Genomic DNA, 18,088 nt, shown 5'->3' on the forward strand with positions numbered 1-18,088 from the left:
CCTTGCTCGGTCTTTCCCACTCATGACTCGAATGAGCCGGCTGAGCGTGACGAGCGAGTGAGACGATGCGAATAGGAATTCGGAAAAATTCGGAGGGTGTCGGGAAAACATGGCGGGATCGTATCACGCCATCTTGGTCGCATTTATGTCATCTGATTGATTGACATCTATCTCTCTCTACTCACTCGTGACCAATATAGCTTACAGATCCACTGAGCGAAATGAACGAAATGAGTGATACCTATCACCGGGAGCGAAAGATATGATATCAATCTTTTCAACTCAGTGAAGCGTTTTGCGCATCTCTAGTTCAGACTATGGGTAGAGTAGAGTACTCACGTGGTGGTGGTGCGGTGGGAAGGTCGCTCTTGGGTGTGGAGCGTGCGGCGCATGCGCGACGTGCGGCTGGTGCGGCGCGCGCGGCTCGCCGTTGAGCTTGGCGGCCGGCGCTGCGCCTGAGCCGCCGCCACCAGGTACGGCCCTGCAAATAAATAAATACATTAATCTTACTCAATCATACCATGGGGTGAAGACCGCCAGGCTAAAGTGGGACTGGGCTGGACATGTCTGCCGGATGCATGATGACAGATGGGCCAAAATAGCCACTAGCTGGCATCCCCAGGGTAGTCGTGGCAGAGGCAGACCGAGAAGACGATGGCGGGACGACCTGGATGCATTCCAGCGGGATTGGCGGGATCTTGCTCAGCACAGGGAGGACTGGAAAGGGAGAGAGGAGGCCTTTGGCCGGCAGTGGGACACACACATAGGCTAATTAGAATCATACCATACTAGCTTCCGGTTGGGATTTACGGTAACATCGTTAAACTGCCAATCAACCGATCCCAACCCACCCTTACTGTTTAACTCCGAGATATTGTTCCCCAGATTATAATCTATCTGCGTGCCAAATTACATGTCTTAAAAAAATGCAAAGGTCTAGACAAGTCTCCAAATTACATAACCAAATGTCCCGTACGGGTAAAAGTATGTTATGGTGGCCGACGCTTCCGTAAAGCCTGACAATTTTCAAATAATCAGAAGATGCAATCCCATGAAAGTATTGTTTTTCCAACGCTGAACGTAGTTATCACCAATATTTTCGCCACCATGTACACTGGCGTCCAAAAGTGCATCGAGATGTTTCAACCGTAATATTAAGGCATTACGGTCGACATCTATCCATGCACTTTTGACCGTGTACGTCGCATATAGATTGTGGATATTAAAAAATAAATATGGAAATAATACAAAAATACAGCACCTGAACGTTTCAAAATTTAAGTTTTTTTTTAACTTCCAAAAACGAAATAAGTAAGGATACCATTCGATTCCTCACATTTTATCCAAAAAAAGATTGTATTGCAACTGTATACATAAACGCAATATTTCACCGACAAAAACGCAATTTTCTTGTTTTGTTCATACTTCAAAATGGACACTCAGTGACCTTGACGTCACGTTCACTTATTGTTTTGTTAGGGGCGTTTCGCGAGTGAAGTACGACAGTCGGTCTTTGACTATTATTTCTTTTGTATTGCTTTAATGCAATGGGTCCCATATAGTCATTAGATCCTAAAAACAAACCTGATTGATTGATATCATAAATGAAAACTTGTCATCCAGCCTATACTCACTGGTGTTGGTGTGGCGGAAAGGGCGGCGGCGCGTGGTAGCCGCCGGCTTGCGCGGCGTAGCTCTTGCCGCCCGTCGTTGGCCCTACCACGGCTGCAGGCTAAAAAAAGAAAGCGACATCCATATTTTAGAGTGAAATAAGTCAATTTATAAATATGGTAGCTGGCTTGTATCTGTAGCACAGATTACACAGATACCGCAATATTTTACAAAGAGCACGAGGTCACCACACATATGTAAAATTTTACTTGTCATATGCTACGAATCCAGCAGCATAATAGAGTTGTATTCTACGCTGTTTTATAATATAATAACCCAAGAACACCTCTAAAGTTTAATAAATATAAATATTTTTAAAATTCTCAAGTAGTGGTCTTAACTGTGGGTGCAACTGAAAGCGTTCGCTCTGCCATACTAAATTTGTACGGGAGAATATATGTGTGGTGACCTCGATTGACTTATGTGCTCCGTCTACTAGTTGAGGTCGTCTATGATCTGCAGGCTTAGATTTGATGCTCACTCTCGTACTGTCTTTAGTCTCCTATGATTATCTTTAGTGTTTAACATCGGACGCGACCGTCACATGTCTTCACCGTCCTCTGTTATCGTAAACAAATCGCTCCTGTACTGTTCTCATCAGTTAACGTATGGCCCCTAGTCAAGTTATGATATTGATGTGGCCTATGCGGTGAACGAGGCTACGCTACGCAGGTATAAAACTCCCCGCTCACCACAGCGGCGTTTGGATCCGCAACGTCAAAATCGAAAGTCTAGTTTATATTGTCGAGTTGTCGATAGGTCGTCGCTTCTAGTCCGCGAGCGCTGCGTGGTATCCGGCCCTGCCCGCCTTCTCCACCGCTCTATCGTTGTAAGCAGGGGGTGTCTAGACATGACATCGGGGCAGCGTGTGAATCCCGTATGTAATATTACCGGGTCGTCCGCGGGGCGGCGCTCCTCGGGGGTGAGGTGGTGCCGGGGCGGGCGCGCGGCGTCCTTGTCCTTGGGCTGCGGCGCCGGCGCCGCGGGGTACCCCCCGCCCCCGCCCGCGCCTCCACCCCCGCCCGGCTTCACGGCCGCCCCGCCGCCGTTGTTGGTCGCCGCCGACGGCTTGCCTGTTAGCTTGCCCGCCTGAAAGATGGTAACTATAGTAGTTTTCTCAAAAATGGACGGCAAAGTCGACTTTGCCGTTTAAAAAATAGGTTGCGAAGCGCGTAGTTTATGGTCAGTCAAAAATTAAAAAGTTAAAAACATTGCAGTCTCGATTTTGGGACTGCAATGTTGCATACAAATTCCATTATTTGTCGAGTTCCAAACTTTTCAAAAGTTGAAATGGCCATATCAAATGAAGGCACAGGCCCATTAAACAGCCAAACAGATGATTAGTACCGCGACTATTTAGCTGTCTCAAATAGGTTGGCGTATTTTCGGCAGAAAAATACACTTCTATTTTTTTTATTAAAAAAATAAAAAGGCGGCAAAGCTAATTTTTTCAATTGTTTCTACTTTTTTCTGTGAAAATATATACGTAAGAAAGTTGCTTTTGTAAAATATTTCTATGATATTTATATTTCTTGCACCATTTTTGAGAAAAGCACTATATATGACTCGGCTGGAAGGCTACTTGCTGGCTTCGGATTCAATTAAACGGACTCCCAAGGTCGTCCGTTTAAAACGAATCCTCAGCCTGCAAGTAGCTACTTCCGAGCCTCGACAATAATGTACTATTGTGTTACAAGGGATCAAAATGATATATTTCCGTCAAGGGCGTACATTGAATCCTGAGCGTAATGAGGGATTCGAGTGTTAACGCCCGAGACGAAATAATTTTGATACCGTGTGACACATACTGCTTTTCACATCAACTATGAGGAAAATAAAAAAATCTTAGTGTTGACACTACAGTGTTGCCACTTTTTAAATTCTACTCTTTTTTGCCAGACTGTACATACGATGTTCATAGTTAATTATATTAATATTTTATGCTGGCAATGAAAAGTCGTTGAACAGAAAAGTGCCACTTTGATCCCTCCTAGCAGGGAAGAAAAATCCATTTTCCGATTAGGTGATGTGAAAAAATTATACATTCAGTAGACACTTCATATAACACTGCAATGGCGATATGATTAATAAAACTTTACATAAATAAATAAAATACTAATAGAAACAACAAAATTCCTACCGAACTCCCTTCCTCTTGTTAAATATAACGTATTTCCCGCCTTCCGCGGCCGCTGACCGTACTACGACGTACTACACTATGCCATATACTCCGCCCCTGTCGATTATAATGCCACATACCTACTGAACGCTCTTCCTCTTATTAGGTATGACGTATTTCCCGCCGTCCACGGCCGTACTTCGACCTCCTACACTATGCCATATACTCCACCTCTGTCGACTATAGCGCCACATACCTGTTAAACTCCCTTCCTCTTATTAGATATGACGTATTTACCGCCGTCCGCGGCCGCTAACCATACTACGGCGTACTACGACGTACTACACTATGCCATGTACTCCACCTCTGTCAACTAAAGTGCCACGTACCTGCTGAACTCCCTTCCTCTTATTAGGTATAACGTATTGGCCGCCGTCGTCCGCGGCCGCTAGCTACACTTCGACGTACTACACTATGCCATATACTCCGCCTCTGTCGACTATAGCGCCACATACCTGCTGAACTCCCTTCCTCTTATTAGGTATAACGTATTTGCCGCCGTCCGCGGCCGCTGGCCGCACTACGGCCGCGTATCTCTCCTCTTCGTCTCCGTTTTCTAATTCTATACGAGCTTTGTATGTAGCTGCGCTTTCTATTTCAGCGGCTATCTCTTCCGCTTTGGCTTCTGCGTCTCTGTAAAATGAGATTAGTTGTTAATAATGATAAAATAACGACGATGCGTCATTAAGGGCTACTGATGTAAAATTATGAAAAAAATTGCCTTTTTACAAGTTAAAATCTTAAAAAACACTTAGGGCCACTTGCACCATTCACTAACCCGTGGTTAACCGGTTAAACCTGGAGTTACCATGGTTACCAGTACAATTTGACACTTGGTTAAATTAAACCGGCTAACCCTGGGTTAGTGGGATGGTGCAAGTGGCGCTTAGTCAACCAATTTGACTTCTTGTTACCTTGTCACAGTGATAATGATATGAGATTCCCAGCGGGGCTCGTATCGATTGCTACTTTGACAAAGTACAAAATAGCCCAGAAATAAAATAGGTTGACCGTCAATAGGGAATATTACGCGAAACTCTGCGCAGGGGGCGCCACTACCACAATCCATCACAATCTGAGGGTCTACCGCAAAACAAGAAAATCTAAATTTCGTTATCTAATCTCTCCATCACTCTTGCATATTCGAGCGATAAAGAGGCAGATAACTAAATATCGATTTTCGCGTTTCCCGGTGCGCCCTTTGTAAATAAACCGCCTTGATGCATCAATGTCATATTTTATTGTCTGTGAAAAACAGTCTAAGGCACAGTATATAAGTTACTCTATGGTTTACTATAGGCGCTAGTGCTGAACTCTGGCGGCAGAACATTGCAGTAATACCCCCTATTGAGGTCGACTAACTTATTGCTACTAATTCATGGGCCATGTCAAAAATAATTAACTAAAAAAAAAACATGTTGATGAATTTTATATGTATGTTTAAATACACAAAAATGTACGAGTAATTTGCAAGTTGAAATCTCAAGTCATCCGATCTTTAGGTTGGAATAAATTAATTAATAATTTCGGTTGGTGTTCAAAATGTCAATGTTCCCCATCCCGAGACCAGTGTGAATGTATAGACAGCACACATGTGGGTCTCAGATTGGAGGTACTGTGATATAGCACACTTATGACTCAAGCGTCGCGCATTGAGGGCGGGACGGATCTAAGGAGCGTGCGTAGGGTAATTCACCAGTAACTGGCCACTGTTATGTTATAGTATTGGCCACCAAATGAATTCTATTCACCTATAATCAGAATTCATTCATTCGCTTGAAAGTAGACATTTTATTTAATAAATTAATGTGGGTTGACACATTTTTGCTAAACAGCATCCAGTTAATAATAGTATCAAAACTAATGAGGAAATTTTGATGAATAAGGTTTTACTGTGTGTTGAACTTGGACTATAGAAATTGCACAGGTGAAATACCACCCTAAGTTGCATCTTAGGGTGGTATTTCACCTGTCCAATTTCTTTGTCCGATGTCATTGCGTCTTACTCTCTCATTGTAGCAAAATGTGAGAGGCAATACACATTGGACAGATGGAATACCACCCTTAAGCATCGCACATCTTTGAATTAAACCAGTAATTCACGATCAACGGGGCATCAGGGCGCGTAGCCAACGTGAGAATAGTTAACACTCCGCAGCGTATCGTAGTCATCACTCTCTCTATCACTCTTCCCCGCTAGTGCGACAGTGACAGTTGCGTTTCGTTAGCTACGGAGTGTTAACGATTGCACGTTGGCTATGCACCCAGGGGCTCCAAAGGAGGCTTTAAAAGCTAGTCAAGGGGAAAGCTATATCAATATTTTTTTAATTTTTTTTCACCTCCACAAAAATAGATTACGAAATTAAGCTAGTTAGGGTTAGGTTAAATTTAGTTTAGCAAGATGGTTTAACACATTCATTGCCACCCAGCCAAACAAGACGTCCGCGCTAGGCCACAACAATTTCGTCATATAAAGCAGTAGTACCACGATCCCGACTATCGGGTCGTCCGGCCTGGGAACGAAATCATAAAATACCCGATCTCGGGTTTTCGGCACTGAATGTGTTAAAACATAACTTACCTGTAGTCTTGTGTGTCTTTTCTCTGTAGCGGCAGCGTGTAGCCGGCCAGCGAGTGGTCGTACGTACTATGTACCCCGTACACCTCCTCGTTTTTTCTAAACAGAAAACATAAAGGAAGATTAGTCATAATTAGCGAAATAAAAGGCGAAAGCGAAGGACTCAACATCAACTTCGTTGCCTTTTGTGTCGAGAATCAGTCCGTGGGGCTCTGAAACTTGACTTCACAATCAAACTACTAAGGCGAAGAACCGACGTAGCGGCGAGGCACCGCTGAAGTTGCGCGCGAGGCGCGTCGTGCAGTTTTGTATCGCGGTGTAGGTGATTTGCCTCGACCGGACACACGGCGCCGCTGCACCGCGCGGTACGGCGGAGGCGCGGCGTCGTGTGTGCACTGCACAGGCGGATTGCCTACACCGAGATACAAGCTATCGCACCGCGCCACCGCCGTACCGCGCGGCGCAGCGGTGCCACGCCGCTACGTGGGTTCTTAGCTTTAAATTTAGTTTAGTAGAACACTGTCAGCATTAATTACTGTACTCTTTGTTTACTAAATGTTATGTATAGACAATGAGGGTAGGTGTTGACATTTGTGTACAAAGTGAGGTAGTTGTGAAAAGACAGTCTGTTAACGCGAACCTCGACCAGAGCATGTGCCTGGACCCCTAAACCGTGAGTTATATTAGTAAATAAATATAATGGTCGGACTCCAGCTTCGATGGACGGCCCAATAGCTTGGGTGCACCTCGTTGTCCTCTGAGCAAATAAGCTTGAAGCCAATGTAAAAAAGCTTTTTGCCAAAAATTTCATTTTTGATACCAGCTTTTATCGATGACTGTACTTTTCTTCCCACTGCCAACTAATACTTATCGAGACAATTCTAAAAACCCCAAACACAATTAGGTTGCGTTGTTTTATCACAGAGTACCTATGGCCACCTCCTGTCTCCATCATCAGATCAGCTCGATAGTATTTTTACATTATCACCCAACTTACATATGGGTAATTCCCTGCCCTAACTCCTAAACTAAAAATGAATTCTATTCACATATAAACAGTATTCATTTTAGTATAAGGTGGGTATAGTTGAATCATCGAGAGCGTGGAATTGCATATGTAGTAGTATTGTTTGTTTACAGGCATTCTATATTTGAATTTTCTATTTTCTTGTACTATCAGCATACAACCACTACAAATGCAATTCCATCTTCTCGATAATTCAACTATAGTTATAGTAGTTATTGAAGGCTGGCCAGTTATTGAAACCTTATACTAAAATGAATTCTGTTTATAGGTGAATAGAATTCATTTTTAGTTTAGGGTGGCCAATTATTGACCGGTAGCCAGTTCCTGGCGAATTACCCTGTATGCACATTTTCAGCTTCACTGGAAACCGGGAAGTGGGTCAAATTTAGCTTGCAAGATTTAATAACAGACAGACAACGGCAGCAAGTAAATAACAGCTTGTAAAATAAAGTGAATCGGACAATTGAAGGGATGTTTACAAAAACAACATAACTGCTTAGAGCGGTTGACACTTTTTTAAGAACATTGTTAATCGTTTCAGGTGTCAACCAGTGTAGTCAGTTATGTTGTTTTTGTAAACATCCCTTCAATTACTCTGAGATTTTTGTAGGTTACCTATTACTGGCACCACAGAATAAATAAACTCAAGTTTGACAGCGATTCAGGGACGAATCATGCTATCCCTTTCTAATGTATGGCACTATCCCTTTCGGCTATTTAGGGCTGTCAAAATTCAAGTCATTATCTTATGTGTGAACGTGCACGCAAAAGGACGTCACGTGGTGCCAACCCTAATTGCTCGGAGCAATGCTGAGCCGAACGGAGCCGAGTTTGCCCGAAGTTAGGAGTGTCTCCCCACTGGTGGCACTGACCTAAACATGTCATTGGCGTCCCAGCCGTTGGCCCGGTGGTCGAGCTCGAGCTCGCCCAGCCTCGCCGTGCCGTTGACGGAGGGCGAGTCCCCGGCGTCGCCGTCGCAGTCCCAGGGCTCCAGCTGCCGCTCCTCGGAGCGCCCGTTGCCTGAGAGAATTACTGAGTATCGGGTTAAAGCCGTCTGAGGGGATGGTTGTTAGGTTGGAAGTTTAACGGTTTTAAGTCTAAGCCTATAGCGGCAACATACTGGCCATCATACTTAACACATTCAGCGCCAAGAACCCGACTGTCGGGTACACTGTTCGTAGCGACTACGCGCTCCATACGGCAAAAGACGTGGCTACGCGCTACGAGCGTAACCCGTAGCACTTAGTGGCAATGAATGTGTTAAAACAAAAACGCATCTCTACAATAAGAATTACGGTTCGAAATCGAATCGACTAGAAAGGAAATGTCAAATGGTTTAAGAAGTAATAAAAAAATTATAGCCATCATCATATCAGCCGAAAGACGTCCACTGCTGGACACATGCTTCCTTCAGGGACCTTCACAACAATATCTACATTGGCTACCTGCTATCGAGCTTGTTACTAGCTAGGCCAACTTGAACAAAGCATATTTTGAGTCTTCAATCTTGGATCAGCTCGACCTTAAGACTCACCATTAAACTTGCTAGAGATGGCCATATCAGCCTGGAACACGTCTGTGGTGGCGTACTCCAGGTCCGAGTCATTGGCCCGGATGGACACCACATCCTGGGGCTTGAAGATCAGCTTCTCGACCACTGAGTCGACCGCTACCACGCCCTAAGGGTTGATCAGCTCAAGACTCACCATTAAACTTGCTAGGGATGGCCCCATCAGTCTGGAACACGACTGTGGTGGCGTACTCCAGGTCCGAGTCCTTGGCCCGGATGGACACCACATCCTGGGGCTTGAAGATCAACTTCTCGACCAATGAGTAGACGGCTACCACGCCCTGAGGGTTGATCAGCTCAAGACTCACCATTAAACTTGCTAGAGATGGCCCCATCAGTCTGGAACACGTCTGTGGTGGCGTACTCCAGGTCCGAGTCCTTGGCCCGAATGGACACCACATCCTGGGGCTTGAAGATCAGCTTCTCGACCACTGAGTCGACCGCTACCACGCCCTCTTGATCGACGCGGTGAGCCACTTCTAATACAACCTGCAATAAAATATATATAGCATATAGCAAACCTTTGTTAAATTTTGTCTCTAACAAACACAAATGCCAAAAATTACACTTTTCCTCTCTATTACAATCAATAACTAAAAACGATGGATGGATTGTGTGAAAGAGGATATGAAAGAAAGGAGTGGGTGCTGAGGCGACGAAAGTCAGAGGAGAATCGAAAAGAGAAAAACATGTTGTACCGACTTCACATAACGTGGGATAAGGACAGGGAAAAGAAATAAAGTATTACTTTGAGCGACTTAGAGCAATCACTGTTGATCACGCCATAATTTGTTATTAGCGGTAAAAGTAAACAAGCGCAGTGAGACGCACGCGCATTGTTTTACCTCTGTTATTGTTTCCGATCATTATTGTGGGACGCCGAAATGTTTACAGCCGCTAGCCGCTTTGGGACTTCATACTGTTAATAGGGAGTATTACTGCAATGTTCTGCCGCCAGAGTGCACAACTAATTTGTTTAGTAAACCATAGAGTAACTTATACATACTAGGCCTTAAACAGTCGCCGTATGCCAGATGATCTGTGGGCTAAATCAACGACTAATTGGGCCCCACAAAACCGAACCCGAGGTCGCGGCAAACCTCGACGGCGTTGGCGAGATGACCTCGACGCCTTTGACAGGAACTGTTGGGAGTAGGGTTGCCAGATTTTTTTTGGACATATATAGTATTTGGCGATTTAAGGGATCAAAAAATAAAGTATACACAGAAAAAAATAAGTATTTCTTTATTTCATACATATTTTTTGCTTGTTCCAGTTTCAGTTTAAAATTAAGTATTAAATTTTAGCATACTTTATGTGTTTCGTATTTCATAAAGTATACGGAGGCCAAATATAGTAAAATACTATATATTATAGTATGTCTGGCAACCCTAGTTGGGAGACGGGTCAAGACCGGGATACGTGGAAAGGGAGGAGGGAGGCCTTTGCCCAGCAGTGCGACACTCTAGGCTCATTCATATAAATAAATAAAATAAAATAAAGTAAACAAAATCTACCCTCAAATGGCTACTTAAGCCAGTTGAGGGTTGATGAAAACATTACATGATCAAATAATGTCAAGGTTAAAGTCAGGTCGTTCAGTGACTGATCCGAGCGATTTTGTATTTGGTTGGTTCAATAATAAATGTTATAAGTACCCGAAAATGTACAAATAGTTCGTTAACATTTATTTAAATACCTAAAGATACAGACTATAGAGTTAATCTTTGTTTTTATGCAGGACTAGCGACCCGACCCGGCTTCGCACGGGTTACACAAAACCTTAACCAATTATATTATAGACCTAAACCTTCCTCAAGAATCACTCTATTGATAGGTGAAAACATTTTTCTACTTTCCTACGCCATATCGGTAAATCTATCTATGATTCATTGAACGATATTTGGTAAAACTCATACTTATTGAAATTCCCTAGTGTGTCAAGTTACCGACACCACGCTGTATCAGTATACAGCGTGAACCCCGACCTTTTAACGAGATATTCGACTGAACACTTTCAGTAAAGGCACAGAATAAATAATAGTACTAGGTACAGAAGACTCACTCTCTAACAAAACGCGTCTGTTACGATCAGGACAGATATGGCCGCTAGGTGGCGACAGCGCCACGCGCGGCTTATGGCTAGTCAACAAAATCGGTGTGGAACGGATGTACTTTTAGCTACCTGTAACAAAGCGACGAAATCGCGGAGTGAGCCACGCCTGCTATTAGCAAAGAGAATAGATAGTAAAGAGGGGTCCTGTTATAATAAAATTTGTAGTCACAGTAAATTTACTGCCATCTATCGACACACGATTAAAACTCAAAATGAAAATGTATACAACTATCAAAAAAAATTAAATATATGGATAAATGATTTTATTATTTTTATATCAATTCGACCCATGTTCTTTCACTGATGCCTATGTGTTAAAATTGTTAAATATGAAACGGTGTCGTCAACGCCATCTAGCCAAGCATAGGCTAAAGGTGTGTGCGCCATCTATCCGAGAATGACTTTTTCTTGAATTCCGAGGCACGTTTTGTTCCTTAGACTTTATTCATCTTATACGGAGTTACATATGTCTTTGCTATTAGGTAACATTCGTAGGTACTTCAGACGGAAGCGAATTAATGAAAATATATGTGCATTCTAATGGTATTTTTTATCGGGCATGACATTGTTACATTTTCTGTGATTTTGAAGTAGATGCGCCCGCGACTCTGACTTTATACAATCTACTACTAACAGCAATATTATTAATTGACCAATAGTGATTCTTATATCTTTGCAATAAGGAATACGAATTGTCCGAATTATACTTTTTAAACATTTCTATGTAGTTTTAATAGGCCAATCAAATTAGATATTTTCCAGGAATTAATTCCCAGCAAGCTGGAAATCATCTTAATACCTTCATTTGGTTCTAAATTAGTGTAATCCGAGTTTGCTCCGTTCCAGGAGTTGTGGAAAAAATTTTGCTCTTTTTCAGTTTTTTGCTTGTGGTTCAAAAACGGTACGTTCGACGGAAAAATTGCAGCCACCTTGCTGGTAGTGACATTGATTTTGATGGTGGGTTCCTTCTACTTCGAGTGGTTTTGTCAGTCCAAGGTAAAATGTATCTCCCACGGCTCCCAAAATGTATCCACACCTCTTGGGATGGAGCAAACTCAGATTATACGCATTTAGGACTTAATGAAGGTATTTAAATGATTTCTAGCTTGCTGGGAATTAATTCCTGAAAACGCTTAGCAACGCCTCAATTTTTTTTGTATCTAATTTGATTGGCCTATAATTATCAATCAATCAATCAAAAATATACTTTATTCATGTAGGCCTAGCAACAAGCTCTTATGAATCGTAATTAATCTTAATCTAATTATCAGAGCAATTTATTGATGTTAATATTATTCCATAATAAAATTGGATTATTATACATATCAAATTTAACACTAAGAATTTCACAAAAGGATCGTCAAACATTAAAAAGATTGTATAAAAAAATACTAGTCTAGAATTTCTAGAATAAAATCTAAATGTCAAAAAAAAAAGCATAAGCATACAAACAGTATTTAATTTACACAAAAACTTAATCGCAAGACGGTCCCTCAGACGTTTATGCAACTCTCAAGTCCGTTGCACTACATTGAATGCAATAGAAGTGCATCAGCGGGAAACACCAGTTATATAATACGTCCTTGTCCAGCAATGTGGCACTTTCACTACCACAGCGTATCGCACAGACCGCCCACTGCAGCAGATTTCCTGTTACCGCAGAATAATACAGCCAAGGCACTCGATAAATGTATGTATTTTAGGCAATGTAGGTACCTATTACAATTTTTGTTCATTTGTTTACCGTATTCTGACGCAATAAATTCCAAATTCAAACTTGGATGTATGCAAGCTAAATTAGTCCCACATCCCATTAGGCGCACTTGCACCATCCTACTAACCCGGAGTTATGCGGTTTAACCGCTAACCCAGTGTCAAATTGTACTGGTAACCATGGTAACTCCAGATTTAACCGGTTAACACCGGGTTAGTGGAATGGTGTAAGTGGCGCTTATTCGATTAAACAAAAACATCACAATGTAAGTTGCGTGACAGATAATGTTATATTATGGGCATTATGGCACTATAGAGCAGATCTGATGATGGACTGAGGGGGTGGGTATAGGAACTCTGATAAAACAACGCAACCTAATATTGTTTGAGTATTAATTGCCTGTCGAAAGAAAAGCACAGTCAGCGATAATTAGCTTGTATCAAAAATGAAATTATTGAGAAAAAACTAATTTTATCATTATTAAATTGTACAATTGTTGTTGTAGAAGATGTTGATGTCAACTTTAGCCAGTCTTCTCCGAGACCACGGGGACAACGCCGTCCTCGAAACGTCGGAGGTAAATCTTAAAACTTAAATACGCGATTAAGTCGCGTTGTACAATTTAATAATGTGTATAAATCGTGAAAGTTTAAGTAATTTTATCATAACCGTTTAATTGTGTTGTGTCATCGTTATTAATAATTAATTAAGCTAAATTTAGTTACGGCTAGCTAACAGATTCACAGACGCTAACTGCTATCGCCGAGTATAGATATGAAGAAATTATCTCAAGTTATTTATATTCTCTTCGACAACGTCCTTGCTCCATATGGCACTTTCACTAGCTATCGTTGCGTACAGCCGCCATCAGCCCATCAGATATATCGGAGCGGCCAAGGTGTTCACAATATCTGAACACGCACTCTAACGCCCTGACAACAGAGGCGTGTTCAGATATTTGTGAGCGCATTGGCCGCTCCGATATATCTGACGGCGGCTGTACACATTTAAGATTTCCTGTTGCCTCAGATACACACAGGCGGGCCATTTATGTACAAATTTATTCTCTTTTTGTAGTCGTTAGTATCAAATTATTGATCGAGATTTACCTAGTTAGGTAATTAATGACACGCCTAATACATATCATACAGGACAAGCCTTAAAGTAGGTACATTTTGATATAGGTACGTAGGAAATTCTGACTAGGTATAAAAAGTACCGTAACAATTTAGTAGTTTACAGAGAATCTAATGATTTATAATTCCATGCTTTGTGACACGGGCAGCTCAAGATACAACGCAAGAGAGTCATAAACACTTCTTATTAACAAATAACATAGTTTTTTTTTTATCACAATAACTTATTTATTTTTTGAAACAATACATAGGAACATCTTAAATAATTACGAAAGTAACTATCCGTCAAACCCGTTCTTTATCGCTTCCGGTGCAAATGTGCCCATAACACTCACGGCATTACCCCGCTGGATGGCTATGGACAGCCTCTGCACCAGAAACGATTCGGAGCGGGGATCCTCTCCCTTTTGCCTGAATCGACGGCCTATGTCACGCACAAATTGTTTCGCGTCAGCACCCCAGCAGCCCGCCGTTTCCACCGCAAAAGGGACGAAAATATAACCCGAGCCCAAGGGAACATAGTTTTAGACATAGTTTCATACACACAACAACAACATACAATTACTTTATAGGAAATGACACTGATAGCAAGACAAAGACATTAACATGTATAATTGTGTCGCTTAACTTCAAACTCGGGTAAATCCATTCGACCCTCTCAGCAAATATCTACCCTATTGCCTTTTCTTAATACTAAAATCGCATAATCTGACAGATGGATTTACCCGAATTTGAAGTTAAGCGACTCAATTAAACAATCAGATTCAGCATTTTACTTTTTCCTTGTTGAAAAGTTAGGCTGAAATTTAATAAATAACTTAGATTTTCTTTTTATAGAATAAAAGTATTTCTACTAACACATTACTTACAGGAAATACAGGGATCTCAAATACATTTCAGCCTTTGCCCAGAAGCAAACGTGACCATAGTCGATCTTTTCAACATTTGTAAACGCTCTAGCTTAAAATATTTAAGCTATGCTATCTGTCGATATAGTCAACTCACTTCCCGTTACATTTCATCTAAATATGTACCCTATACATTTGTACATAAGACTCATTTCACTATGTACAAGTATGGATGTAGATAATGTTAAACATTTAAAATGATATAAAGAGGTACGCGGGCGGAAGTCGTATCATTTTTAATGGGATCATTTTAGCTGGTAATTAGTAGTTGGTTCCTTTTTGGATTGGTATATAAGTTTTAAAAGTTTTAAAAGTTTTCTATTCTTTATATCCTGCTACCCCAAGGTTGTCTGGAAGAGATCGCTTACAGCGATAAGACCGCCTGTTGCTACCTTTATTTACACTGTAAATCTGTTTTTGTATTTTTTCTTTGTGGTGCAATAAAGTGTATTTACTTACTTACTTATATATTTTGGAAATTGTGTTGAGTTCCAATACGCTGTAGAGTCTGTGCGGAAAGAGTCGTGGAATGTATGGGGCCCAATCATTCCACGACTCTTATCTTTCCGAACAGACTTTAGTGTTAAATGTTTTGTAGTCATTTTATCCTCCTGAAACCCAGGAGCTTTTGTTGCCTTGCATTTGGTTTGGAACTAAGTCTTATTGAACTGACCTAATATCACCATATACTACAGTCACCTGCAATAATATGTTACACAATGAAGGCCGCAAAAATATCTGACACGATCTTATTTGTAGAGCCATAAGAGCGTGTTACATATTTTTGCGGCCTTCGAAGAGTAACATATTATTGCTGGTGACTGTACCTACTTCATTTTTACAGTTTTCACTTTGGGGATAGGATAATATATTTCGCACAATGATTATGAATTTAAGTTTAAGTTTAACACTTTAAACTCTCGCGTTTTGTACACATATTTAATTACACAAACGGGTCTACCGCGATATAATTTCATTGTTTTTACCTTTAATTCCGACGTTTCAGCTGAGTTGCACCAGCTGTGGTCACGGAAAGACTGACGTCCCAACAAATGTCAACGGAGATATTAATAAAACACCACTAAACTACCCGAAATTAGTTTATAAAAATGTTCGGGGTAGACAAATTTAAAAACGACGACGATTGAAATTAAAAAACACCCTAAAAATTTCAATCGTGAGGACGGGTACAAATTATCGTCTACTTGGGGACCAGTGATTCAAATGTTGAAACCAGCGGATATATCTTCGGACCAGTGTACGGATACTGTGAGTGTTGCGTGTCGTGCCGTGGACAATAAACATTAAACTTTAACGGGTAGCTGCAATTTCTTTGTCTACCCCGAACATTTTTATAAACTAATTTCGGGTAGTTTAGTGGTGTTTTATTAATATCTCCGTTGACATTTGTTGGGACGTCAGTCTTTCCGTGACCACAGCTGGTGCAACTCAGCTGAAACGTCGGAATTAAAGGTAAAAACAATGAAATTATATCGCGGTAGACCCGTTTGTGTAATTAAATATTTAAGTTTAAGTTATAAGGTCCAATCGTGAATTTTAATTTCTGACACTATAGTTCGTTTTTTTTAGCATTAGAAAGAACTTCAAAGAAGGTAAGCGATCTTGGCATGTCTTTTAATTGTAAAACGCTTTTTAAAAATCAGTAACTATGACTTATGAAAGCAGAAGAATATAAATGATAGTATTAGATTCATAATTGTTACATATTTGCCATAACTTATTTTTAACATGTGTTTTTCAATATAAAGACACATCAAGACTGTTTACCTTATTTCTAATGCTAAAAAAAACGAACTATAGGTATATACCCGTTAAGGGTTAATAAAGTTCGGCAATACTTGAATACTTAAATGTATGTATTAAATTTCATGGTCCTACCTACAACAGTTAAGTAAATTTTTCTCAAAAATGGACGGCAAAGTCGACTTTGCCGTTTAAAAAATACGTCGCGAAGCGCGTAGTTTATGGTCAGTCAAAAATTAAAAAGTTAAAAACATTGCAGTCTCGATTTTGGGACTGCAATGTTGCATACAAATTCCATTATTTGTCGAGTTCCAAACTTTTTAAAAGTTGAAATGGCCATATCAAATGAAGGCACAGGCCCATTAAACAGCCAAACAGATGATTAGTACCGCGACTATTTAGCTGTCTCAAATAGGTTGGCGTATTTTCGGCAGAAAAATACACTTCTATTTTTTTATTAAAAAAATAAAAAGGCGGCAAAGCTAATTTTTTCAATTGTTTCTACTTTTTTCTGTGAAAATATATACGTAAGAACGTTGCTTTTGTAAAATATTTCTATGATATTTATATTTCTTGCACCATTTTTGAGAAAAGCACTATATATGACTCGGCTGGAAGGCTACTTGCTGGCTTCGGATTCAATTAAACGGACTCCCAAGGTCGTCCGTTTAAAACGAATCCTCAGCCTGCAAGTAGCTACTTCCGAACCTCGACAATAATGTACTATTATTGTAGAGACATAAACTACCATGTAACTTATATAAAGTTTTACTAATGTACTGTGTAGTGGTATGTACTAACTAATGTACCACTCATGGGAGATACAGGTGTATACCGCTGCGAGTTTCGTCCCAAACATAAACAATTGTAGCAATGTTGCACGAAATCGGAAACATCCGCATTCTGCATCAAGTAGAATGGAGCGCGGAAGACGGTACGCTGTGCGATCATTGATTCGACCTACATTCGCGACGCGACAGACACATTTGGCAATTTTTGTAGCCCTTTCGCACCAAAATGTGCCACTTGGGGACATATTCCCTACTAATACTTGCCAATTGGCAACTTTTTTTTTATCAATAGCCTTTTTCCTATAAAACATGCCACGTAGCTACTTTTATCTACCAAATATTGCCATTTAGCAACTATTCCTCCATACGTTAGAGCGCCATTAGCAAACAATTTAGCAACTTTCAAACATGCTGCATTAAAGTAGAATGGAGCAAGGAATACGTTACGCTGTGTGCGATCATTGATTCGACCTAAATTCGCGGCCCGACAGATAACCCGAAACGCGCGTTTCGGCGGCCAAGTGCACCTACACTACAACAGTGTAGTGTAGCCAACACCGTAACTTGGGGTGCTAAATTTGGCAACTTTTGTATACATATATTCAGCATCAAAAGTGACGAATCAAACTACGCG

At 41.0% G+C, this 18,088-nt stretch overlaps 1 protein-coding gene across 1 annotated transcript in view; it reads right to left on the minus strand.

Moving 5' to 3' along the window:
• Positions 1–18,088, minus strand: part of LOC134800354 (ataxin-2-like protein) — a 59,757-nt gene that overhangs the window by 22,021 nt on the left and 19,648 nt on the right. Inside the window, exons 3-9 of the mRNA XM_063772854.1 lie at positions 9,334–9,514; positions 8,328–8,475; positions 6,432–6,527; positions 4,306–4,483; positions 2,563–2,760; positions 1,635–1,732; positions 340–481 (exon numbers count right to left, since the gene is read on the minus strand). Coding sequence (XP_063628924.1) covers positions 340–481; positions 1,635–1,732; positions 2,563–2,760; positions 4,306–4,483; positions 6,432–6,527; positions 8,328–8,475; positions 9,334–9,514 — 1,041 coding nt within the window. The remainder of the gene's footprint in view (positions 1–339; positions 482–1,634; positions 1,733–2,562; positions 2,761–4,305; positions 4,484–6,431; positions 6,528–8,327; positions 8,476–9,333; positions 9,515–18,088) is intronic.

This window comes from Cydia splendana, chromosome 19, assembly GCF_910591565.1.
Source record: "Cydia splendana chromosome 19, ilCydSple1.2, whole genome shotgun sequence".
Taxonomy (NCBI): domain Eukaryota; kingdom Metazoa; phylum Arthropoda; class Insecta; order Lepidoptera; family Tortricidae; genus Cydia; species Cydia splendana.